This window comes from Peromyscus eremicus, chromosome 5, assembly GCF_949786415.1.
Source record: "Peromyscus eremicus chromosome 5, PerEre_H2_v1, whole genome shotgun sequence".
Lineage (NCBI taxonomy): Eukaryota > Metazoa > Chordata > Mammalia > Rodentia > Cricetidae > Peromyscus > Peromyscus eremicus.
This window is the reverse complement of record NC_081420.1, coordinates 61,319,017-61,346,989: the sequence shown is the minus strand read 5'-3', so window position 1 is coordinate 61,346,989 and position 27,973 is coordinate 61,319,017. Positions and strand designations below refer to the sequence as shown.

Here is a 27,973-nt window from a genome sequence, read left to right as displayed (position 1 = left end):
CTTAATACCACATCTCTTTATTTTTCCAACACAACTGCAACAGTTTATTAAATAAACGTTTATTGTCTACTGTTTACTTTTGGGTCCTGCTATGCATGTAACAGACAGTCCTAGTATGAATTATTCATTGTTCACTTCCACTCAACTACAGACACTGCTTGAGAACTGGATCTTGCTTTAGGGACTTGGGGAAGAGAGAAAAAGTACTCGTGGGGCATCACACTGAGTGACTGTTGGAAGTAGAAGGCATAGCCAATACAGCTGGACAGCGCTCAGCTGTCACTGGGAGGACAAATGAAAAGCAGAAGAGGAATTAGAAGCAATTGTTTCCAGTGACAGAAATAACTTCAATGCTTGATTTTTTTGCCCATCCAGGCTGAGTGGCAGTTTGAGGATAGGACAAATAAAGAGGGGCTGGGGAGGGAGGGTAGAGAACATGGATACGATGAGTTAAAAAAGTATAAAAATTATCTAAAATATACATTAGATATAAATGCTCCATAACTCATTAGGGAAGCTCAAAAATACTGGAAAGTGGCAATTTGCACTACATTTATTTTTAAACAAGGGAATATTCCATGTTCTGAATGTTGTGTGCAAAGCTAATCCACGTCACTGTCTTGCTAAGCAGATACACTGCTTCCCAGCATCATGGGCAACACTAGATGGACAGTGTCAACAAATAATGTAAACTTCAGTTTTAAGGCAGCTGGTACTAATGCTGCACACAGGCTTAGCTCAGTGCCCATTTCAGAATGGGACAATTAGCACTGAAAACAAACTGAGGGAAGAAAGGGGAACCAGCATTGTTTGACAGAAACAGTATGTCAAAGTATTTTCCCTTTCACAGATGCAAAGAACTATATGAACATTTAGAAAAACAAAGCACCCATCCCTCCAACTTCAGCCTGTTCCTTAACAAATATTTCAAAATACTGATAAATAATAGTGACTGCAAGCAGAATCCCAGTGCCAGAGCCAATAGCCCCCAGGAAGTCTGCTAACACCGACAGGGCACCAATGCACAAACCCCCAAAGGCAGCTGCTGTGGGGATGTACCTGAAAGACAAAAGAACTTTCATCAGGCAGTGGGGGGGAACAGGGGAAGAACACAATAGCTAGAAGCAATGCAATGTCCAGTTATGCTCGAAATGGTTCCCTCTAAAGAGAGAAACTGGTCAGAATAGGTCCTCACTACTGAGACACTGTACCCAGCAGATGGCAGATTAAGGCAATGATTTCAAAACGTTAATACCTGCAAGGCAATGCAATTTTTAGGACAGATCATTAGATTTTAGACTGAAATTTATTATCATACAAATGTATACATTGTATATATTCATACATATGGAATATATATTTTTGTGTATATATACAAAAATATACTCTATATGTACGTATATGTTACAGTGTATATAAAGTATATTTTTTCAGACGTGTCTATAGCCTCAAGTTGGCCTAGAAATAGCAATCCACCTGCTTCAGCTTCCAAGTACTGAGATAAACTACCACACCTGACTAAAATATGAGGGTTTTTTTGGTTGTTTAGACTGGATCTCATGTAATGAGGGCTGGCTCTGAACTCATCCAACCTCCACTTCCAGAGTTTCAAGATCAGAGAGACCTGTGCCATCACATCTGACTAGATTATGTAATATTCTTAAGCAGGTATCCTTTAAGTTCCCTCTTGTAGGGTAAAAAATAAATTTCAAACCAGGCACGTACATAAACACAGAGGCAAAACACTCATCCACATCAAATAATTGAAGATAGGCACACTAGTGCCAGTTCAAGAAACTGCTGAGCAAATGAGCCATGGACAAACAACTGAGTTACATTGTACTAGCTTGGTACTCATTAGGTAGCCCAGGCTGGCCTTGAACTTGTGGCAATCCTGAGCCTCCCAAGTGCTCAGGTTAAAGATGTGGACTATATATTTCAACTGGATATATTAAGTGGTATATGATTTTTTTTTTTCCCCCAAGACAGGGTTTCTCTGTGTAACAGCCCTGGCTGTCCTGGAACTCACCCTGTAGACCAGGCTGGCCTCGAACTCACAGAGATCTACCTGCCTCTGACTCTCAAGTGTGCGACCCATGCCCGGCTGTGGTATATGAATTATCTCAATAAAGCTGTCACCAAAGACCAAATACCTAATGCCTGGGAACAAATCTTATTTCCTGGATGTGAGGGTACCAGTGTTTTAGAATGTCCCTGGTGGCTCATGTGCAGCCAGCCAACACTGAGAACTGCTACTATGCATTATTTTAACACTGAGGTGTGCGCTATGAAAGCACAGTTTCAATTTAAAATTATATAGGCTGCCTAAACAAAACCTGTACAAGGACAACACCAGCAGACATACTAACACAGAAGGGGCCCCAACCCTAGACAGACAACTGTAGGCAACTAAGGCATACTGAGAGCAGAGAAAATAGCCCTCCCCAGGGAAGACCCCAATTGGTTACCCAATACCAAATGGTCAACTCTAAAATCATGTATATATAAATAACATCATAAAGACTGGGCAGACTGCTTATATATTTAGGAATGAATCTATATACACTTATTTAGGAGTATGTGTGTGTGTGTGTGACAAAATGAGGCAAGATGCTGTGAACCCAAGAGACAGCAGGTGGGGGTATACTCTGGAGGGGAGAAAGGGAAAATATTTTCAAAAAATAATTTTTTTGAAGATTATAAAAAGGCCAATTTTTATATGGAGAACAATTCAGATTTAGTTAAATTTTAGTTCTCTTGTGAAGAGTAGAAGACTATGACTTTGAATAAAGCAAAGGGCCTTAGAGATTTAAGAAATGACCTTGTGAGCTTACCTGTTCAGCTCGTGGACCATGGAGGTATCTCTGTGGCCTCTCATCACCATCTGCTGCTCTTTAAGCTGCTTAGCGACCTGACCAAGAAGAAAGAAAAACTTGAAATTAAACTCCTCACATTTTGTTGCTTCCTACACTGAAAATATGAGAGCCTATACACTGGCATTGTATCGCTCATATTAAACATAGGGAAACTGAGGTCTCAGTCCTGCCAAGCACATGATAGCCATGCCTTACATCTTTATTCTCAGCATTTTTGTTTGTTTTTTGAGACAGAGTTTCTCTGTGTAACAGCCCTAGGTGTCCTGGAACTCACAGAGCTCCACCTGCCTCTGCCTCCCGAGTGCTGGGATTAAAAGCAACTTATTTTGGCACCCAAATACTATGATTTTTACAAAAGTTTTTTTTTTTTTTTAATTTTTATTTTATGTTCATTAGTGCTTTGCCTGCACTTGTCTGTGTGAGGCTGTCAGAAGCCTTGAACTGGAGTTACAGACAAGTATGAATTGTGCTGGGAATTGAACCCAGGTCCTCTGGAAGAGCAGCCAGTGCTCTTAACGGCTGAACCATCTCTCCAGCCCCACATACGTATTTTTAACTAGTCACATACTTACATCTTTGGCTGAGGAACCAGACACTTCTATCCATGTCTTAGAAAAGAATGCACATGATCCCAACATGAAGATGATGTACACAACCACATGGACAGGATCCTCAAATATGGCACCCATGGACTCAGGAGGAGATAGGTAGTAACAAAGGCCTCCAACAGGGTAAGAACGAGCAGGTCCTCCCCCACTGACATCCTATCAAACAAGAATTAAAAAAAAACAAATGGTCAACCAGACTAGTTGAGAATACTGGGGTTTTTGCTTGTTGTTGAGGATTAAACCCAGGGTCTTGAATGTTAAGCATGTACCACACAATGAATTGCACCATAAACCTTAAGATTTGTCTCCATTTTGAGATGAGGTTTCACTATGTTGCCCAAGATGACCCCAAACTCTTGAAGTGATCTCCTTCCTGCTTTAGCTTCCTGAGTATTTGAGACTATAGCTGTCATGACCATATATATGTTTGAATTTTTCAAAATTTATGACGGTTTAACTTTTTAAAACAGAAGCTTTATTATTATTATGTGAGGATATATGATGCCTGTGGGTTGGTATGTGCATGGCACAGTGCATACGTGGAGGTCAAGGGACAACTTTGTGGAACTGGTTCTCTCCTGACATCCTTTCATGGAATCTGGGGATCAAACTAGTGTTAGACTTACACAGCAAACACCTTTACCTGCTGAGCCACTTCACCAGCCCATGATGTTTTGAAATACCTACAGCCAACAAGCCCATATAATTTAGGGAGTTAACTTTGCATCCTTCATTCCTTCAAAATTATGTACTTTATTTTGTGCAAGACACTTTGCACAGATCATTAACAGAAGAATGAGTTTTAAAAAAATACAGATCTACGAAATCCGGAGGATAGAAATACAATTTATAATTAATCTGATTATATTTAGAATCTGAATGTTTCAACTCTAGAGATGACCATTGCATTTTGCAGTATTAAGAAAACAATCTTATATAGCGGGGCTATAGAGATGTCTCAATGGTTAAGAACATTGGCTGCTCTTTCAGAGGACTAGGGTTCAATTCCCAGCACCTACATAGCAGTTTACAACTGTCTGTAACTCCAATTCCAAAGGATCTGACACCTTCATATAGACATCCATGAACGCAAAACACTGATCAATGTTCATAAAAAATAAAAGTAAATAAAAAAATTTTTTTTTAAATAAAAGAATACAATCATGCAAGCCAGGCTTTAATCCCAGCACTCAGGAGGCGGAGGCAGATCTCTGAGAGAGCGAGTTCCAGGACAGCCAGGGCTACACACAGAAGCTTCACTGAGGCAGGCAGCCTGCCTAGTCAGCCTGGGCTATAGCGTGAGACTACGTCTCTAAACAAGGACTACAGAACAAAAATCACTTTTGTGAAAGCAACAATGATTTTTAGCCTAAAAAACTATTCAAATGATATATGAAAATGCTTTCCATATAGTAAAATATTAAAAACTACCTGGCCAGCAGGGTGGTGATGGCTCACACCTTTAATCCCAGCACTGGGGAGGATCTCTGTGAGTTCAAGGCCAGCCTGGTCTACAAAATGAGTTCCAGGACAGGCTCCAAAGTTACAGAGAAACCCTGTCTCAGGAAAAGGAAAAAAAAAAAAAACTAGCTGGCCAATCTTACTCTTAGAACATTTATCAAATTTTCCAAATAACAAAATGGTACAGGTAAATAAATTCCAAAATGCTTCAATATCTATCTCAGTCAGTTGAAAACACAACTATGAAACACCAATTTTAAATATTTAATAAAAATAAACATACTCACGGCCCACTGTCCTAGTAAGTTTACCAAGAAGTTGCCACTAAATCGAACAGACAGCATCTGGGAAATGACATACAAGTTTGAAACTAGGGCAGACTGGAGGATTATGGGAATATTCGATGTGTAGAAGAGCTTGATGGGATAGCTACTGTACTGTCCTCGATACCGGGCCGACTTAATGGGCAAGTCAACACGAAACCCCTGAAAAGGAAGTCAAGAAAAGAGGAACTGCATGTCAGGGTGCAGACAGAGGAAGGGTGGCAGCAGAGAGCTGACAAACCATTGATAAATCTGCCCCTCCCCAAAGACCCCTTTTCTCCAATTTCATAGCCAGTATTTCCCACCTTCAAATTTGGGTTGACTGGTTCTTGAAAAACTGACTATACCATCCTTTCAAACAGCACTACTTTCACAAGAACAATAAGCAGTTTCACCAGTGAAAAGGTCATTCTTACCTGGAAATATATGACGACAGCAAACACGAACACTGTGGCAATGAGGTTCATGAGATTGGGGAGGTTCTGCCGATAGAAGGCCTCCCTCAAGGCTCGGACTTTGTCTGTCCTGGTGGCCAATAAATGAAATAGAGCTATGACTGCACCCTCAAACTCCGTACCTGAGAAATCAAGACAGAAATGAACTGTGGATGCCTCTTCCAAAGTCGCCTCAAAAGTCTAAACAAATAACTTGAACCTCGAGTCAACTGACCAACTTATGACTCTATATTGTATCTATGTTGTATGGCTTTATGGCATAGCCATGTGTGTGGGTTCTAAACATATTTCTATCATGGAGGCAAGTGTCAACATAAATCTGCAATTTTCACTCATAAAGGTTTGCCTCTCCTTTACTCTAGGGAAAAGAAGGAAGTACTTTTAGGGATAATAAAAGCAGCAGCAAAGCAGAATAAAAATGTCAGAATTAGAGCAGGTATGTTTATCTACCATGCTTGCCTTTAGTTGACTGCACCAAGAATGTTAATAAATTATCAGTACTATTTTCTTAAGTCTGGGATCATAGTTAGACACTGACTACTTAGGACAGGATGACAATAAGAAGTGAAAGGGATGGGGGGGGGGGAACAGAGTGAAATCTTTCAAACCTTAGACGCTATTACAAAGCCAGTTAGAGAGGCAAGGGTATGAGTGCTTTCAGAGGACGGCCAAATCGTAATCCACTACCTTTCTGTCCCTCCGGTAAGGCTGCAATCGGGGAGGTAAATGACTCTGGCAGCAATGGCTTAAGCAAGGTCAACAAATTGTAATACTGTTCGCAACCACTGGAACTTGGAACGAGCAGAGGTTAGAATGCACTCTCTTGGACTTACTACTGCATACTTCACACATCTCTGCTCGCTGAGTTTTAACAGTTAGCACTCGTGGTCCCCTAGGGTGGCAAACTGAGTGGCTCCAGGCATGTGCTGCTGCATTATTGACTCATTTTCAGCATACATCCAGCAAAACTCGTGCAGTTGCAGTCACTGTGCAATGTACCTCTGCCAGTGTTAATGGTAGTGGGACTAAAGGCCTTCCAGACAATGGTTTCACAGATGTTGGTGGCAATAAAGAGGGAAATACCAGACCCCAAGCCGTAACCCTTCTGTAGCAGCTCATCTAACAGCAGCACAATCAAACCAGCAACAAACAACTGTGGGGAAAGAAATGCACGTAAGCGGAAGCAAGAATCAACTCAGGAAGGGGCAGACGAACGGCTATTTCATAGTCTGTGCATGCCCAATACCAGACCTACGCATCGCTCCTCACCACTGCGGCAGCTGCAGCGTCTGACCTGCTCTAGTCTAGTCAGGGCCCAGTTCTACAGATCAAAGGACTGCTGCCTCATTACATAGCGAACATTTCACCACAGAATTCTGTTTACACCAGCTTACAATGTTTCAATTGTGCCCATGGTGGGGGGCACTAAATAATAATCACAGCTTAGAATTTGAAAGGAAGAAACAAAATATTACAAATACCTCCATGTAAGTAAAAGGCCAAATAAATTACAGAAAAATTAAAAGAGATTCTTCACTCCCTAAGGGATAAGAATAAGATTGACATTTTTTTTTACAAAGAATTACATATATCTTCTATATAATATAATACATAGAGAATAAGCCAAAAACTAGAGCACAGCTGAATATACAAATTGTACTATAAAAATTCATGCTATACTTATTATGACCACGATTGCATTGAAAAGTTAAGATTTCACCATGTTTTCTACCTTATCTTTTTTGTTTGTTTTGTTTTGTTTTGTTTTTGGAGATAGGGTTTCTCTGTGTAACAAACAGTCCTGGCTGTCCTTGAACTCTGTAGACCAGGCTGGCCTCGAACTCACTGAGATCCACCTGGCTCTGCCTCACAAGTGCTGGGATTAAAGGCATGCACCACCACCACCCGGGTCATCTTTTTTTTTTAAATGAAAACATACTAAATTTAGCTATGGCTATTCTTGGAGAAGATACATTATAAAAACATGTATCATAGTGTCAGTCATGTGGCTGACTGGAATAACCTTATCCAGAGGGAAATAAGGCATGCTTGTGAGCCCCAACCTTACTACCTCATAGGGCTCCCTACTCTACACTCTTCCCTACAGAAACAAGGAAGTAGTTCCAATTCCTCCCAGATCAAGGAACCCACTCTGATTACATACTTTACCTATTATCACCTGTCAATGAACACATCAAACTGCATTATACCGTCTGAGCATGCTTACCTTACACACTGTAGTTGGTTTTTTGTTTTTGTTTTCTTAACTGTCATTTCGCTTATATGAAGCCTGTCTATTTTTTTTTTTTTTTTTTTTGGTTTTTGGTTTTTCAAGACAGGGTCTCTCTGTGTAGTTTTGGTGCCTGTCCTCGAACTCACAGAGATCCGCCTGGCTCTGCCTCCCGAGTGCTGGGATTAAAGGCGTGTGCCACCACAACCTGGCCTAATTTGTCTTTTTAAAGTTTCTAGTCTGAATTTCCAACAACTGGAAAAGGGGCATAATTCTCAAACTCCTAAGAGAGGTCATGGAAACCTTTTACTGTTTGAAAATCAAATTTGACATTTTGACAAGGGAAGAGAGAAGTTAGGGCTGGGTTTTATTTTGAGTACAGTTAGATAATGAGCAAGTTGAGTATTCCCAGTCACAAATACAGCAACCCATCCCCACTGAAGGGGAGAGTACCTACTCATAAATCAGCCAATCATGGTTCTGATAGCTAGATGGTCTGTCCAAAGACACAAGCAGTCTTACAATAACTGAGGTCCCCTGTGCAGAATAATCCTGGCCTACAGAGTAGTTCATGAATACACTATGAAAATGAGACCTTTTCCCAGGAGGAGTAAGAAAGTATAAATAAATCTAAATGAGAAATAGTTTGTACAACTTGAGGACTAGGAGAAAAGATAGCAAAAAACCATGTATGCTTATGAAAGAGGAAGCAGACAATGACAGCAGCATCTCCATGAAGCCCAGTGAGAACAGGCCCGTGACCAGACATGTGGAATGCACACCATGAACCTCTGAGTGGGTGTAAACTGGATGTCAACCTTGGGCAGGCATACTCGCTCCACTTAGTTTGACAAAACATACTTACCTTTACTATGTGCCATGCACAATGACACTTTCTAGTTAGTTTTTAATTTCAATCAAGACCCAATTTAGATTTCAAAGTCAATTAGTGGAAAGAGCACTATGTGAGTGAAACAGAAACAAAGTGAGAAATACCTTCCATAACAGCATGCAAACAGTTCTCAAAAACCTATGTTTCTAGGTGAACACACACTGATCCAATCATAGCTCTTCAGTGTAGCCACATATTCTCAATGTTAGCAAGCCCTTGAAAAGACACAAATGGGTCACTGCCCACCAACAATCAAACATGACATTTTTTTTTATACATTAACACTAAAAGAATTCATCACAACACAGATATTTATATACCAGAAGTTATGTCAAAAGCTAATACATATTTGCTCATTTCATTCTTAGAAATAATGAGATTTCTGATTGTGCAAAAGAAACATTGAAATAGCCTGAAGTGCTGTAAAAGCTACCTCACCCAACCAGCCTAGAGCTGCTAAACTACATTCCGTGACTCTAAGCTTTTGGAAGGTACCAGAGAAGTTACACTGGTACAAAATGTTCTGAGGGCTTGGTACTAGTTCTGAATGTCTTTTTAAAAAAAATTCAAGGCTACTTTATGCTAAGGGAGTATTGCTGTAGTAGTGCATATTTAGTGTTTTCAAGACCCTGGATTCAATCCTCAACTCCAGAAGAAAACAAAAACAAAAATTAAAACAAAAAAACATAAAACTTTATTTGCTGCATAAAGCAAATGCTTTAAAACAGTGGTTCTCACAGGGCAGTGGTGGTGGTGCACGCCTTTAATCCCAGCACTTGGGAGACAGAGGCAGGCAGATCTCTGTGAGTACGAGGCCAGCCTGGTCTACAAAGTGAGTTCCAGGACAGCCAGGGCTATTACTTGGGGAAGCTCTATCTCAAAAACAAAAACAAAAAAGCAGTGGTTCTCAACCTTTCTAATTCTGTGACTCTTTGCTACTGTTATGGATTGTAATATAAATGTCTGATACACAGAATTTCTGATATTTGACCTGTGTGAAAGGGTCATGACCGCCATGGGGTCATGACCCACAGGTTGGGATCACTGCTTTAAAGAAACCAAACCAAGCTTGAGGTTCAATGGATAACATCCTCAGCCCTACACCAGCATCTGAAGAAACCCTAAGCACTGAAGGATACTAAGTCAGGGTCTAGAGGATTCTTCTCTGCCCATCCTCTGCATCTCTCTCTTCTCCAGCTCCCAATGGCTATGTCAAGCAAGTATTTGTAAATGGAGAAATAAAGGAACCATTATTCTCTTGGGAAACACATCTTATGCTGGAAGAGAATGCACTAGGCCTCAGCAAGTTACCAAAGACCCGATAATCCATTAAAAATCCTGCCCTAGAGCACAAACAAAATAGTTACAACCCATTGATGGGCATCCTTATTAATCATGTCAACAGATTCTTGATAATTTAACTCTCTGTCCTGAGTCAGGCTCACTGAATACTCTTTCTTATTTTACTTGCTTCCTATATAAGGTTTTTTAAAAAAAAAAAAAATAGGTAAATTATGCACATCTGAGATAGTCCTATTTCTCAAATACTGGCATTTGAGACTATTTTAAAAATATTTTCTGAACTTGATCTTTTGAACTATTAAAAAAGAAAAACCCTAAATTAATTCTAATTTCATATAATAGATAAAATGAATTTCCACGGTAATCAGGACCCCAGTAGACATATTTTATTAACATAAAACTTTAAAAAGAAAAAAACTCTTCTGAACATTATACACACTCAAAATATGTTGGTCTTTTACAAAGTTCTATTCCAAAATACTCATTTTGGAACTCCATGGGGGGCTGGGGTAGAGCTAAACTGGCAGTTGCCTACTATGCACAAGCTCTAGGTTGGATCCCTAGTACTGCAGAAACCAGATAATGGTATAGCGTATGGGCAATGCTAGCACCTGGGACATGGGGTAGGAGGACCAGAAACTGAAGGTCATCCTCAGCTCAGCTACACACTGAGTGTGAGGCCAGTCCAGGCTATATGACACTGTCTCAAGTAAATACATAAATAAATACCTCCATAGAACACTTGTACGTGAGTATATATGGTATTTTGCAGGCACTAAAATGATTTAGAGCATCATAGTTTTGTAGTCCACCAAGGAAGAAAAGAATACTGTTAGATGCCTTGGTACACACCTAAAATCTGAGCACTCAAGATGCCAGAAGATTCCAAGTTTGGAGCATGCCAGTTAAACTATGACAAAATATCTTATTACAACAACTTAGGTATTTCAGACTTAGCTGTTTTTCTGTAGACTACATGTTTCATTTCAGTAATAATTTAATGTTGCATAGTTTGTTTCTAATTGGTGGTTCAAGAACTCCTCCCCTGCAGCCTCCCAAATAACTCACACTAGAAGTCTGTACCACCGTGCTGGGTTTTCCGAGGTGACTTCAGCCAACAAGTAACCTCAGATATCTACTATACCAACAGTGCATAGAGTAACCAACAGCTAGGCTGCTAATCTCAGCAGCTTTGGCCAAGCCGACAGCCACAGAAGGGTGCTGCATGCCCCACCACTGCCACCTGGCTGCCAACAGCAGGAATGCACTGTTAACTGAGGGAATACAGCAGGATTTCAGAGACATCAGAATGTGGAAAAAGCATATCAAAGATAATCATGGAGAGATATCCAAAACTCTTTAAGTAACAGACTATGAATCTATTAGAATAAACTTTTTTTTTAAATCAAAACATATATGTCATTTCAGTAATAATACTGTAATTAAATAAAATGACTCAGAAGAAAATGATTCTATCATTCACCTAAAGAACTATTGGACAAAAGGGACCGAACTTGTATTAGCATATGAAAACAAAGTATGTCTTACCTGTATGATGATAAGGAGACAGATGCCAGCACCCATTTCCGCAGGGTCCCCGTACATCCCCGTCATGACATACACAATGGCTTGCCCAATGGTAATGATCATACCAAATACTGACAAAAAAGGAGTACATGCTTACAACCAAAGACAAGAAACAACACAACCAAAAAGCTATAGGAGACATCTTTCCCACAAACATCCTCAAATTTGGAAAAAGCTCTTTAATTGTATTACTGCTCACGTTTCTGGGCTCCATTGAACAGAGCTCTATCTTTGGGTGTATCTCCAACTTCAATGATTTTGGCTCCAGCTAACAACTGCATAATCAAACCAGATGTTACAATTGGGGATATACCCAATTCCATCAATGTTCCTGTAAAGGAAGGAAAATGAGTAAACAACTTCTGTACCTAATACAGATCAATTTAAATCATCCCACTCCTGAACAACATTTAATAAATGTGTTTAAATATTAACAAATTTCCACTGATTCCTTAAACATTAATAGCATGAGGCTCTGGGTTCAATATCCAGCTTCGAAGCAGAATAAAAAGATGTCAAGGCTAAGAGGCCAGGGGCCAGCAAGATGACTAAGTTAGTAAAGGCATTGCCACCAAGCCCAACACCCTGAGTGCAACTCCCAGCAGCCACATGGTGCAAGGCGGCAACTCGCTCCTGAAAGTTGTCGTCCGACCTCTAAATACACGCTATGACATGCAAGCGCACATACACAAATACATTTTTAACTGTTGCGATATACTATAGCTTGTGATAGAGTGCCATCTAACATGTAAAGTCTTAGTATTTAATTACCAGCAACACAAAATTTAAAAAAAAAAAACAAGAAAACAGAGGTGGGGTGTAGGTAGAGGACTTGCCTAGCACATGTAAAGCCTTATATTCAATCTCTAGCAAAGAGAGGGAGGGACAGAGAGAGAGTTTAAAAAGCAAGAGCTTCCAAGACTTCTGTCTAAATCATTGTTTTTAAAACTTACACTAAACTTGGGGGTTATTTAATATTTTATCATATTTATTTACTTATTATACTCTATTTTCTCTTCAGATCACACAAACCTTTCACCTTTTATTTAGTGTTTGAGACAGTGTGTGTGTCTGGGCTCACACCTGACACAGTGCGTATGTGGAGGTCAGAGGGCAACTTGTATTCCGTCAGTTCTCATGGTCTTCCACCATGTGGGTCCTGAGGAACACACCCTCAGATCATCAGGCTTGGTGACAAGACTTAACCTTGCTGAACCATCTCACCAGATCCTATTTGCTTCTCTGACAGAGGCTTGGTATTTAGACCAGGAGAGCCTCAAACCACATACATGGCTAGAGATGACCTTGAAGTTTCAATTCTCTTGCCTCCAATTGCTAAGTGCTAAGATCACAGGTGGGTACATCCTTAGGAGGCTCAGGATGTTGTTTCATGTGCTACTCTACACTTAGCAGGTAGTACATCACAATAACTCAAGAAATGCTTGTTCAATCAGTGATGAAATAAATTACATTATAGCCTCATACTGGAATATGCCCATTAAATAAAGTGACTCATTAAAAACATTTTAAAAAAAAGAAAAGTACATATAAATGTGTGAATATATAGATTTGGGTATATATGTATATCCTATCTTCCAAGCATATAAATTTAAATGTAAATGAATATGTAACAAAAAGGTCTGGATGAATATTTGAAATTTATCAACATCCCAGGAACATGCATCATATATATTTTCATGCATTTTTATAAATGTTGATGCACTGAAAAAATAATAAACCTTCTAAGAAGCAGCAACTGCATAAACCAGTGTGCTATGCTCAGCCTTGATAAAAGCAGCTCCTCTCTACAGGGAAGAGGGCTTATACAGAGACAGATGGCTGGCCAATGTGCTGGAAACAAGTGACGACTGAATGTTCAGCCTTCAAGAGGAAGAACCCTATTACCACCACCATCCCCATGCTCAGAGAACATCTCAGAAAAAGAAGAAAGCTGTGAAATGCTATAGTATGTACATTATGGCCATGGCACTCATTAACCCGCAGCAGATACAGAGCTTATAAACAGTCTGCACAAGACTGAACCACTGAACATTTGTCCTCAGTGATGTAGCCACTGTGATTTACTCATGTTCCAGTGGATAGCTCCACACCCATGCCCTGGTTAAGCCCTCTAGGTCACGAAGCAAACATAAAAACAAGACGGCTGGAGAGATGGCTCAGCAGTTAAGAATACTGGCTGCTCTTCCAGAGGACCTCAGTTTGATTCCCAGCATCCAAATGGTAGCTCACAACTATCTGTAACTCCAATTCCAGAGGATCTTGTGCTGGCCTCTGTGGGCACTAGCCATGCATGTGGTGCATAGACATATATCCAGGCAAAACACCCATAAATATAAAAATAAACTAAAGAAAGAAAGAAAAAAGGGGGGGAAAAAAGACATGAAAATGGGATGGGACCTGATGGGAGGGTGGGGCTAGTAGTGATGGGGGGTGGAGGGTTGATGAGTGTAACCAGAATATATGAAACTATTAATGAATTTGGGGGAGAAAAAAGGAGAGGGTGGTGCTGGTGAGATGGCTCAATGATTAAAGGCTTTGTGGCAAGCCTGGCAACCTGAGTTCAATCCCTGCAACCCATGTAAAGGTGGAAGGAGGGATCAGCTCCACCAAGTTGTCCTCTGACCTCCATATGCTCATTGTGACGTGTGTGTGAACATACATACAAACACGCACTTTTAATAAGTAAACAAACCAATATTACTCCTATAATCTAAAACTACCAAAAAACCTGCCATCTGGTCAAAGCATTTCCCTCAAACACGTACTCACCAATTCTAAAATTCAAGAGGCCTCCCTGACACTGAAAATCAGGAGATTTTAATAAGGAAAAACCCTAGGACACGGTTGAGGAGATGGCTCAATGGGTAGAGCTCATGGCACAAGCTTGAGGTACAGAGTTCAGATCTCCAGCACCCACACAAACAACAAGCTGGTGTGGTGGCCTACCTGTAATCCAAGCTCTCAGGATACAGACATGAGTTGTCTAGAGTAAGCTGGCTAGCTAGACCACCACAATTGGCAAGCTCCGGGCTCAAATTAGAGACCCAGCCTCAATACATAAAGTAAGTTGGGCATGATGGCACATACCTTTAATCCCAGCACTTGGAAGGCAGAGGCAGGATACCTGAGAGTTCCAGGCCAGCAAGGGTTACATAGTGAGACACTGTCTCAAAAATATATACAGTAGAGAGTGATCGAGGAAGACTCTAGTCAATCTCTGACCTTCACTGCGTACACACACATATATGTGACCACACACATTCAAATACACACACATACAAAACACATACAATAAACTCAGTGTTGTCATTATTTCAAGCTGGTTTCTCCTCCTAAGCAGTGGGTTTCTGTTCTAGCTCCCCCATATAAAGCTATAAAACAGATGCTTGCTGGCAGGATGGAGGTCAGAAGTGCATACCTCTGTTGGATGCAAGAATAACTCTCATCCAGTAGAAGGGATCTGCAGAATCCGATGACATGATCCCAAACAGCGGAATCTGAAACATCATATAAAAAAAAAAAAAAAAAAAAAAACACTTTAAGAAATGACAAGGGTGCTCTTAATTTAAAATGCACTTGCTTATGACAATGCCTATTAGCTACTTCTTGTGATTTCTAATAAGACAAGCTTACCTTAAAGTCTCTAACAAACACCAGAGATCATTACTTAGTAAATACTCCTGTAAGTACAGAGGAATATGCCTAACACTGCTATACATTTAAAAGTAGCAAAGAATATCAACTTTGTTATTTTTTCACCACAATTTAAAAAATACTCCTAACAGATTAACACATGTATTTGTCAAGGCATGTAACAACTTTGCAAAACTGAGACTATTCACCACCTAGAATGACCACAATCATCATTTAAGATCCAAGGAGATGTATAGACCTGGAATAGTATGCCACCACTAAGAACAATGCCTATGAAATTGTCATCATATTGTAACATAAATGCTTCCTCAAGCTAAGAATAAAATGTTGGTTCTCAATCAGGCATGTTTTTCCCTTCAGGAGAACATTCAAAAGTAGTTGCATGGCGCACGCCTTTAATCCCAGCACTCGGGAGGCAGAGGCAGGTGGATCTCCATGAGTTTGAGGCCAGTCTGGTCTACAGAGTGAGTTCCAGGACAGGCTCCAAAGCTACACAGAGAAATCCTGTCTCAAAAGAAAAAAAGAAAAGAAAAAAGTAGTTGCAAACATATTTGGTTATCACAACTTGGTGGAGCAGGGTAATACTGGTACCTAATGAGCAGACATCCATACCCAGGAACAGCCCCCACCACACAAGGAAGATGTTGCCTAAAATTCAGTAGTACCAATATTAAGAAATTCTGGAATAAAAACTAAAATTCAAAATTGTATACAGTATAAGTTCAAAACTAAAAAAAGTACAGAAAATAATACTGGAAAAACATCCTTTTAAGTGCTAAATACTGATTATATCTAAGAGGTAAGATTATGATTGCTTTTTCTTCCTTATTTTTTTTAGGAATTATCAAATATTCTATCATAAGACATCATCTCCCACCCAGTTGTTTTGATAAGGTCTTTCTCTGTAATGCAGGCTAGTCCACAACTTGCTATGTAGCCCAGGATAGCCATGAATTTGGAGCAATCTAACACACTCAGAAACACATTAACTTTTAATGAGAAATAAACAAACAAAAGCCCTTAGCGAGACCTGGTGGGTCACACCAGTAATCCCAATACTTAGATAGGAGGATTGAGGCAGGAGTATTACTACAAACAACAGCAGAAAGAAAGAAAAAGAGAAAGGGAAGGAAGGAGGGAGGAAAAAAAATCTTTCCTTTCAATTTTGCCCATGATAGGACTCTTGTTTAGTTTCCTTACCATACTGGGGAAGAACCAAGGGCCTGGCACATGCTATATCTCTGGGCTATATCTCCATGCCAATCCGCATATAAGACACAGCATTTAGTGATACCTCCTTCTTAAACATGATATATTCCTTTCTCAAAGTGCAGGTTCAGCACAAAGAAAATTATATTGCTAATTTCAAAAGTCTATAGTGACTGAGGAGATAGCTCAGTTGTTAAAAGTGTTTTCCACACAAGCATGAGGATCTGAGTTAAGGTTCCCAGTAAAACATGAAAAGAACCGTGTGCCAGTGCATGCCTGTAACCACAAGGCATGAAGGAGCAGAGACAGGAGGACGCCTGTGGCCTGTTGACCAGGCTCTCTAGCTAAGCAGGAAGCCATAGACCTCTATACCTGCACACACACAAAAATACAAAAACAAAAACTGTAAAACAATTTTAAAATGTTTTTAAGTTCCAAAATATGCTGCCAGAAATTTTAAGTGCCTGAATCTCTGGAACATTTGAACTCTTATTAAGCTAGGCGACAGAACTGGTAACACGGAAGGCACAGCTAGTTTGTGTGCACCCTGTATCTGTGAGAAGTGAGGAGTAAGGAAGTCACTGTGTAGGAACCCACTAGCACTACAGGGACAGTCCCTATCTGAGGCCCCTGGAACAGAACCCTCTATATTTCCTCTGGAGCTCTTGGATTGAGTCCTTAAATGTCCAAATAAGTCACTAAGTTTATTTTCTATAAAGTCTTTCTTTTAACAAACCTGACAAAATATTAATACAATACAGTACTCTGGAGAACCCAAACACTCCATGTTCTAATAGACACCTGACCTAACCATATGGAGATACAGAAAATGAGCACTAGAAGTCTTCAAAAGCAGTGGGAAGTCAAAGCTAAAGAAGGCACGTCTGGGATGGGACTGCATGTTGCAGGCCTGGAATGTGGCTTGGTATTTGCCTAGCATGATCAAGGGTCAGGGTTCACCCTCAGTGCTGAAAATGAACAAGATGGCAAGTTGCAGTTACATTAGGGGACTTCCCCCCTCTGGCACATAACAAAACACAAACATGAAAGAACAAAAGCTAATCCAAATCTTAAAAAGCTGGAGGAAAAGGGAAAAAAATCTCCAAAGTGGCTGTGATGTTAAGCTTGACTGTTAACTTGGTAGGATTTACAATCACCTGAGAAACAACTCAAATAAGTCTACAAAAGTATTTTTAGAGACATTTAACTGAGGAGGGAAGAGCTCTCCTGAAAGTGGGAAAACCACCCCATGGGCTGGGTCACAGAGTCAAGCAGGCTGAGCATCAGCATCATCTCTCTCTGCTTCCTGACAGCAGACACAATATGACTGGCCACCTACGCTCCTGTCACCACACCTTTCTGCCACTGTGGACTGAACTCTCAAGCTGGGAGCCACACTAAACCATCCCTTTCTTCAGTTGCTTCTGTCTAGTGTTTTGTCGCAGCAATAAGAAGAGTGACTAATAAGCCACTACACAAGAAAAAGATGGTAGATTCAAAGCACCAATAGCCACGGTGCAGCCTACTGAAGAAGATCAATAGTCAGCTCCTACCTATTACCATGAGATGCTAACAGTCCCCCAGAATGCCTGTTAACATTCCAAATGTGGAGAAGGAAACTACAGACTCCTTTACCCTTCCTTTTCATGAAGAGAAAGGAGAAACTGCAGCTGAGAAGGAAGGGAAGGGAAGTTGAGCGATGAGGGTGAGTCTGTGGGATGGAACTGAAGATTGTGGGACTATGTTAAATTTGAGAACTGAGGGACGATCAGAGCCTAGAATGGAGAATAGACCTCCACAGTTAGCTTGTGAGAAGCTTTCAAGACAGCCCGAAGGGGGGGGAAAAATCAAAGCAGAGCCCTGGAAGCATCTAATGTAATGATCTCAGCTTATCTCACCTCCCACCATTCCCTCAAGCTAGAGAAAACTGGCTAGAACTTGTTTTATGTTCAGTTGAAATCACCCACACTGGGCAGATCTGCCCAAACGTGAGAAAGACAAAAAGCAGCCATTTAGCAACTATATAAACACAGGGAAACTAGGTAACACAAAGGCGTGAGTGGGCCACAGCATGAGCCATTCCTGAGAAACAGCGCTGGTTTCTAGATAGAAATGTTGGGGGGGAGAGGGGGCGGGCATTTTTTTGTGCTGGGAGACTGAATGTGGGGCTTACATAACTTAGGCAAACACCCTAAGGGATCAGGAGAGGGAGTGTTTTTTTGTTTTGTTATCATTTTACCTTTAGAGACAGATCTCTCTACGCTGTCCAGGCTGGCTTTCAACTGGAGACCCTCCTGCCTTAGCCTCCAGAGGAGCTAAGATCCCAGGCCAATGACACTAGGCCTGGAGGTCATTCTTCTATTTACGTTTCCTTCTTGGGATCTGGGTAATGATTTAAGACCCAAAACTCCACTCTGTACTTTTACAGGTTAAAGTTTGCTGACCCCTATATTAGAAGATTCAGTATTTTCAAGATGACAATTCTCATAAATCAACCTAAAAATTCTCATAAATCAAGCTAAAAAGTCAAAGCTGCATATACATCTCATATTCCTAATGGATTTTCTTACAAAAATACACACAATGACTCTAGCTGTTTCTATGGAAATATAAAGGACCTAGAGTTGGTCCTTCTCAATAAAGAACAAAGCTGCAGAACTTTTCCTAATGTATCAGTTTAAGAATGTAATGTCAGAATCCAGCAGCTGCTCAGAACACAATATATCCATCAGCTTTCCCCTGTCATAGATACCAACAGGCATCCTACTGAGACATTTGAGTCCCTAGCTAACAGACTTCCAGGTGCCAACATCTCTCTGGCCTGAGAATTAAGTTTACATCAAAGTGAGCACTGGTGGACACCCATCTTGCTCCTTACCCTCTTCCCTGCCTCCTGCTTCAGAATGAAAGAGCCTTTCATTGTAGGCTCAGGCTGTGAAACCTTCTCCATTCTAAGAAACATATAAAAGGAGACCCACACTTCTGCCATGGGGGAAGATTCGTTTCTTCAGAGACCCCACCAGGCTGTCTCTGATACTGGGGCCTCAACTTTCCTCAGAGCCCCCACTATGCTATTGACTCTCTTTCTATCCATCTATTGCATTAATAACTCATATTGCCTGTATTAGTTAGGGTGTCTACTGCTGTGAAAAAACATCATGCCTAAAATCAACTTGGGGAAGAAAGGGTTTATTTCATCATCTACAGAAGTCAGAGCAGAAACTCAACAGAGGCCGTGGAGGAGTGATGGTTACTGGCTTGTTCTGTTTTCTTATGCTATCCTGGACCATCTGCCTCAGGATGCACCACCCACGATGGGGTGAGCCCTTCCACATCAATCATTAATCAAGAAAATGCAAAGGGCGTGGTGACATGTGCCTTTATTTCCAGCACTCGGAAGGCAGAAGCAGGCAGATCTCTGTGAGTTCTAGGCCAGCCTGATCTACATAGTGAATTCCAGCCAGATACCTAGTGAGACCCCTCTCAAGAATAATAGTATTGATGTTGGGCAGTGGTGATGAATACCTTTAATCCCAGCACTTGGAGGCAAAGGAAGGCAAATCTCTGGGTTCAAGGCCAGCCTGATCTACAGAATAATTCCAGAACAACCAGGGTTACACAGAGAAACCTTGTCTCGAAAAAACAAAAACAAAACAAAAAAGATACTTTACCAAATATGCATCACACAAAAAAAGTTGCTCACTATCATTTGCCAAAGGAATTCAAACTGAAACCACTCCTATTAAGATGGCTACTATTCACAATAGGTGAGCTAGTTGAAAATACGCAAAAACTTAGCAAGACACAAGGGAGTCTCAACTAGGGGTGCATAGGCAAAGAACACTGAACATAGTTACCATGCAGACCAGCAACCTTTCCTAGCCATGCACTCCTTAGAGCAGAAAGACTCATACCCAAGCATTTACGGCAACCTGTTTTCAGCCAAAAGTTACACTTACACACACACACACACACACACACACACACACACACACACACGCCAAACATCAACACATAAGTGAATGTGCTGATGTTCACATAGAGAAATAAAAACTGCTGACAACATTGCTAAATCTCAAAAATATTGTAAAATCAGACTCTAGACACCCTGACTACATATATGTGAAATTCTAGAAAAGACAAATTATAGTAATGAAGGGAGATCAGAGCTTCCCTAGGACTGGGGGTAAGATGATAAACAGTGGAAGAAGAGTTACAAGGAATGTTGGAGGGTAAGTTCTGTACCCACTTAGGTAACAGCTTCTTGGGTGTACACATCTGCTAAAATTCTTCAGAATGTACAGTTAAAACTGTTACTATGTACATAGACCTCCCTAGAGTTGACTTTTTTTAATGGGGGTACAACTTCAGAGATGTCAAATGCATATGGTAGAAATATAAATGCCTGCTTTTTTTCTCTGCACTTTCTGTGCGGTTTGTTTTTTTTTTTAAACTATTCTCTCCTAAACATCCAAAAAATAAATAAATAGAGTAGTAAAAGTTCTTTAATGACCTGATCATTTCATTCCTCAACACACATGGACCAGCAAGACGGCTCAGTAGGTTAAGGCAATTACAACCAACCCTGCTGACCTGAGTTCAATTCCTGGAACCCACAGGATGAAAGGAGAGAACCAACTCCCACAAACTGTCCTCTGATCTTCACACACATACCATGGTGTGAGGTATGTATGTGCACACACACACACACACACACACACACACACACACACACATATTTAAAAAAAAAAAAAAAAGCTGGGCAGTAGGCATATACCTTTAATCCCAGTACTTGGGAAGCAGACATGCTGATCTTTGAGTTCAAGGCCAGCCTGGTTTACACAGAGCTCCAGGACAGCCAGGGCTACACAGAGAAACCCTGTTGCACACAGTAGGGGGTAGGGGGGTGGATTTCTGTAAATTTGGCTACAAAGTTAGTTCCAGGACAGCTTTGAAACACCATAGACAGAGAAAAACTGTCTGGGAGGGGGAAAAAAAAAAAAAACAAGCAAAATAATAATACTGCTCAGCTTATAACGTAACTCAGTCATACAGTACTTGCCTTATGCACAAGGCAATGTGGTATTGTATTCCCCCAAATATTGTGCATGCTAATAAACTTATCTGGGGTCAGAGACAGAGCAGCCACAATACTAAACATAAAAGATAGGCAGTGGTAGCACACGCCCTTTAATCCTAGCATTCCAGAGGCAGAAATCCATGTGTTCAAGGATACAGACAGGCATGGTGACTTACACGCCTTTAATCCCAGAAAGCAAGCCTTTAATCCCAGGGAGTGGTGGTAGAAAGCAGAAAGTTATATAAGGTGTGAGGACCAGAAACTAGAAGCATTAGGCTGGTTAAGCATTTGGCCGGTTAAGCTCTCAGGCTTTCGAGCAGCAGTTCAGTTGAGACCCATTCTGGATGAGGACTCAGAGGCCTCCAGTCTGAGGAGACAAGACCAGCTGAGGATCCGGTGAGGTGAGGTAGCTGTGGCTTGTTCTGTCTCTCTGATCTACCAGCATTGACCCCAATAACTGGCCTCGGGTTTGATTTAATTAATAAGACCTTTTAAGATTTCTGCTACACAAGGCCCTGAGTTTGATCCCCAGATCACAAAGAAATAAAACCAGCAGAACTCGGAGCCAAAGAGATGGCTCAAATGCTGAGTCCTTGTGCTTTTCCAGAGGACACAAGTTCAATTCTCAGAACCGACATTAGATAGATAGCTCACGACTAACTGTAACACCAGCTGTAGGGGATCTGACACCCAATTCTGGCCTCCATGGGCAACTGTACATATGTTTTTTACACACACACACACACACACACACATACACACACACACACACCCCACATAAATAAATCTTACCAAAACAAGCAGCACTCAATATAGCTCAGTATATTATTTTATCAGTTTTTCAAATCCTTACCAATCAAGACTTAAAATAATACAGCCGTGTATTCAATGATTTGGTTACATACCTGACAGCAGACTAAGAAAATGAAGAGTGTTATAGCCGTCCATAGTACCTTCTCTCTAAACTGAATCTGTATAACACAAGTACAAAGAACCATCAATCAAATTCAAAGCAAACTCCATAGTAAGGCAACATTACCATTCCCCATTGTGCATGCTCACTGTTTGCACACCCTAGTTTGTTCCAGCTAAAATCAATAGCCAAGCATCTCAAATGTAAGTCTCTTCTTTTCCAAAAGGAAGGTATTACTTATAAGCTTTCCGTGCTTTTTGTATATCCTAGATAGTAATTCTCAGTCAGTTGTACAGCCAGGAAGAATTTCCTCTCCTTCTGTTGCTGTCTCTGCATGCCTTTCCTTTGCTGTGCAGAAACTTTTAACTTCATGAAAATTCCATTCGTCAGCTGTTGGCATTATCTTCTGAGTGACTGGAGTCCCACCCAGAAAGTCTCTGCACACGGCTGTATCTTAAGGTGCTTTCTCTACTCTCTCTTCTCACAGTTCAGAGTTCCAGGTGTTCCACTAAGGTTTTTGATCCATTTGGTGTTGATTAAATTTGAAAGATTGACTATAGCTTGTAATAGTTAAGTCTGTATCTCCAACTAGCTCCTATGTGCTGCCACAAAAAAAGATAATTTAAATATAAGTATGCTTCATGACTGCCAGGCAGTGGTGGCACATGGCTTTAATCCCAGCACTCGGGAAGCAGAGGGAGGTGGATCTCTATGAGTTTGAGGACAGCCTGGTCTACAGCGTGAGTTCCAGGACAGCCAGAACTAAGACTACACAGAGAAACCCTGTCTCAAAAAACAAACAAAACAAAACGAACAAAAAACCATGCTTCATGTATACTGTCCAAGGGAAAAATAACTGAAGAGGAGGCAAAGTAAAGCAGATCTAATGCACGTTTCAGTCAGAAAGAGAACTGCATGAAATACTGAACAATTTTACACAGGAATCCTAGAATATCCATAAACTATGAAAAGTTACACTTTGGTATGCCTAAAGTAAAACTGAGTAGCCATCTCTACCACCTCAAATCATTAAAAATTAAAAGTACTTCTAAATAAAACAGTAAGCCCAAAAAAAGCTTTATCAATCTCTATGACCCTATTTTGTTATTAATTTCCTAGGAACTAAAAGGACGGACAGGATAGTCTAAGAACTGAAAATTTTGAAATTAATATTATTTCTGGAGTTTTAAATATCTCAGTTCCAAATATGCTCAATGATTGAAGAACAATGTGATTTAGTTATGATACCTTCTAACCACATTGCTGCTACTTCTTTCCTAACAAGAAATTAAAATATGGGAGGTATATACTTACACAATTGCAATTTATTATGAAAAACAGTTGGTACTCACTAAAACCTACCCAGCAGATCATAACATCAGCTAGCAATATATACATCCTACACTAAAGAATTATAAAGTACCAACATGGCCAGGAGAATACTGTATCTTAACTAACACACAGGTCAAGAAGAACTTAGGTTGGATACATAACTTAGAGCAACATTTTTGATAGAATGAGAATCCTACCTACTCTTAAAAAAGTCTATAACAGGGCCAGCCAGATAGATGTGGTAGTTTGAATGAGAACAGCTCTAAAGGTTCATATATTTGAAAGCTTAGTCCTTAGTTGGTGGAACTGTTTTGGGAAGGATTAGGGGGTGTGGCATTGTTGGAGGAGGTGTGTCACTGGAGGTGGGCTTTGAGGTTTTAAAAGCCCATGCCAGGTCCAATTCTCTCCACCACCAGACCCACATGGTGAGAGAAGAGAAACAATTCCCAAAAGTTGCCTTCTGACCTCCATATGTATACCACAGTACACTGGTACAGAAGTGTATATATATATATATATATATATATATGAAAAATTAATATAACTTAAAAATTAAAAACCAGTCTATAGTTGTTTGCAAGATGAGGAAGTAACATTTTTCCACTTACAACCAGAAATGGTTGGAATAAGCAAATCAACCTTGGTGGTTTGGCAGAGTAATTCACCCTGTTACCTGCTGTATTACTAAAATATTATACTTACTTTCCTTTCAGGCTTCTGGATTTCTGGTAGAACTGCACAGAAAGGTTTGATAACTTCTAAAAACTTGACTGTAAAAAAAATTACCAAGTTTAAAAATGTATCTTTTAACGGTTTGAAAAACAAATTGTCTTTAACAGCTGTTTATCCCGTCCACCCAAATTAAATAATCATGATGTTCTCAAGTTCAAAGAAGTAGGTCTGTAATAGATAAGACCATCCAAATGGCTAGTGAGTAAATACTGAAGGAAAGTCAATAATGAACCAGGACTTTGCTTCTTCATGCTTAAACCCAATCCTTGTATATATACAGAACAGGAAATATTCAGATCACCACTATGAAAAATAAGTAAATGCAGTTTACTACAATACTTCGATAATGCACTAATAGATGGTGGGACAGAGGGAACCTTTCCCAGGGATGCTATAGTAGGAAATGAGCTTAACCTCAAGTACTGACTTAAACAGCTTAAAGATGGCAACATTCACTAGGCAAAGAAAGAGGAAAAAAAAACCAGGATCACTTCCTACAGGCAACTTTTTAAAGCCTACCAACTCTACTTCATTTCAGTTAGCCGCATTTCACAGCTTGGTCATTCTCCAAGCAACCACATCCAAGTACTTACACACAAGAATCAGCTCAGAGAATGGCAATTACATTTCATTATGAAGTACTGCTTTCCCAAGCTACTTCTGAAGTAATATAAACTAAGATAAACCAAGGTTTAGGGATCGACGCTATCTCCTAAGTCCCGCTGGACTCACAAAGGTGGAAGTCACTGATGTCAGTTAGAATTTATAATCGTCATGTTTGCTATCTAAGTACAAGTTTGGACTATTTAGAAAGTAGATCTAAAATCTGAAAACATTCACCTGCAATAATAATAATAAAAACCCATAACTATGGGTCACATCAGGAAACTCCCTAGAGTCTCCTTATTCCTTTTCCTTACCAAGAGACCCTCCGGGATTTCTTGGCATTTTATGATTCGCTGTACTGGCGTTCAGGTTCAAACAATGCTGTTGCGTGCCGCCATGTATTTTGCCTATCCTAAGAATTCCATTTATTCTAATTCAAGGCCAAGGGTCTTATCTATTCCCTTTTCCAAATGTCTACCAGTTGTCCAATTGGGTGTATCGCTTGGACCTTCAGTTAGGCAACCCTTTATACACAAACGTGTGAACTGCTAGGTTAAGTATTTGCGTGAATACACATGAGGATGAATGTTTGGGGCAGGGCCCTCGATGGATCCCCACCATACGAGGCCTCGTCCCTACCGCGCGCACCAACTTACAGTTTTCAATGAACACCACAGAATGACTGGGATGAATATTTCAAGGAAAATGCTGAGCTACCGATCACACGCCTTTCCTCCCCTAAAACACATGCTATGAATCACATTTTTTTTTTTTAAATGAGAGAGACTTATTCATCGCAACACGCCAAGGAAGCGTGATTCAGGAATTTTTTTTTTAAAAATGAGCTTCCTAAGATTCAGAAAAATCCCAAGTGGTCCAAGCTAAGGAGAGTGTCCTAACTCCCCGCCCCCCAGCCAATGGCCTCCCCGCGCCATCCACGCTCCTAGCCGCCTAAGGGACGCAAACCGGGACCTCCGGGTCTCCGTGACCCGCCGGGCAAGGCCTCGCTGACCGGAGGCGCCTTGGCGGAGGCCCCCAGCTCGCGCCATCCGCGGCGACCCCGGCGAGGCCTGCGTATCTTCAGCCCCCCTAACGACCCCAAGGGGGAAGCCGCTCCACGGCCCGTAGCCCGGAGGGACCCGCGACCCTGAGGTTCCCGCTCCCGCCACCACACTCACTGCCCATGGCGGCGGCTCAGGACACCCGGCGAGGAACGGCGGCCTCGCAGCTGCTTTCGCTCCGTTCCTCACGACTCTGGCCTAGGCGACGGAGGCTTGGGACACGCTTCGTCCGTCCCCGCACAAGCTCCGCCCACGAGTCATGTGACACGCGCTCTCAGCTCCGCCCAGACCCGCCCCCAGATCTGGCCCCAGCCGTTGGACGACGGCCACCGCGTTGCCATGGCCACCACTGGCGCGGCGGCAGGGGCGGGGCTGCCACAGTGGGCGTGTCTTGGTTGCCCTACCCAGTTCCATGGCCTCCCAGAGACAGGCCTTGGGGACCCAGGGTTTTCCTTTTCGGAGCTGTTTTCCCAGATTGGGTTTCCTAGTTCAGGCATCCTGCTGGTCTCCTGAGGCCTGGGGCTGAGCTTCCAGAACCAACCTTTTCTTTCGGCCCCATCTTAAGTGTAACTTCTTAGAGATTTGTAAAAATTGGTGACACACTGTGCAGCTTACAAAAGTACTCTCCAGTTTACTACCACGCGCTTTCCGCATCTCCAAAGTACAGACATCAAGGTTTTATGCCTTCTGAGACTGAGGAGTTCACTGAACTCAGTTCTTTGACCCCTCTGCTGGCTCCTCCTGCTTCTCCAATCTGTGTCTTCTTGGACAGCATGTGGTTAAAAAAAAACAAACCACAGTGTTAGAATTCAGTCAGCCCTACATTTTAATCTCCAGGAATGCCTTTGGGCAATCAACCTAGATGAGCTACTTTGACAAAATACGGACAGCAGCAGCCACCTTATGCGGGTGTAAAATTTAAATTGAGACACTAGTATACACGAAGGCCCTTAGATTAATTTTCCTTTCTCAAACTTTAAACCACTCCTCGAAATCAAGTCTGTGTTCTAATGTCTGCTGTAACAAGCTAAGTCAAAGGTGACATCCTATACTCCGTCATCAGTCAAATCCAAAGATGTGTTCACCTGTTCAGATCTATAACCAAGAAGGAAACAAGATAAGCACCTGGAGTGGGGGTGGGGACCATTAGGGTTGTCTTGCAGGGGCCTGCAAGGGTTTTTCTCACTGTGTTTGTGGCCAGCTGGGGAAACTCAGAGGATTAATATTTGCACTTGCAAAGGCTCTCTCACTCAGATCCGGCCATCAGTGCTTACTGTGAGCATTGGCACGTCTGTCCGTTTGTCTTCCCAGCGTGTACTGGGCCTCCTCACAACATTGTAACTTAGTGCCAAGGGATGCCATTGGAAATGTGTCTCAGTTATTGTAGTGTGTGGAGGCAGCCAGGAAGGTCTGCTCAAGTTCTGGGAGAGGAGAGAAAAGTCTCTGGGGGAGGGTGTGACACAGCTGGAAGACCTTGAGTGATCTCCATCCTTTGAACTCACCCTGACTTTATCCCTACTTTGCTAGCCATTCTTTTTCTTCCCCTCACCCCACCCCTGTCCCTCCTCCTCTTTTTCTTAAGAATCTCATGTACCCCAGGAATAAGTTGATTTCACAGATTAACTTGAGTA

General features: G+C 41.3%; 1 protein-coding gene across 2 annotated transcripts; it reads right to left on the bottom strand.

The window, feature by feature from the left end:
- Nucleotide 1: 1 nt before the first annotated feature.
- Sec61a2 (SEC61 translocon subunit alpha 2) lies at nt 2–26,658 on the bottom strand. 2 transcript variants are annotated; one of them, XM_059263555.1, is made up of 12 exons: nt 26,460–26,658; nt 24,646–24,713; nt 22,604–22,669; nt 15,174–15,252; nt 11,934–12,065; nt 11,696–11,805; nt 6,723–6,876; nt 5,685–5,845; nt 5,233–5,430; nt 3,449–3,640; nt 2,835–2,911; nt 2–1,059 (listed from the first exon to the last, which is right to left on the bottom strand). In XM_059263555.1, exons 1-12 carry the CDS (start codon nt 26,464–26,466, stop codon nt 873–875), a joined length of 1,431 nt encoding a protein of 476 aa, XP_059119538.1. In that variant the 5' UTR covers nt 26,467–26,658; the 3' UTR covers nt 2–872. The 2 variants fall into 2 exon arrangements, with proteins under 2 accessions (XP_059119538.1, XP_059119539.1); XM_059263556.1 differs by lacking the exon at nt 26,460–26,658 and adding an exon at nt 25,938–25,963.
- Between the last annotated feature and the right edge of the window lie 1,315 nt (nt 26,659–27,973).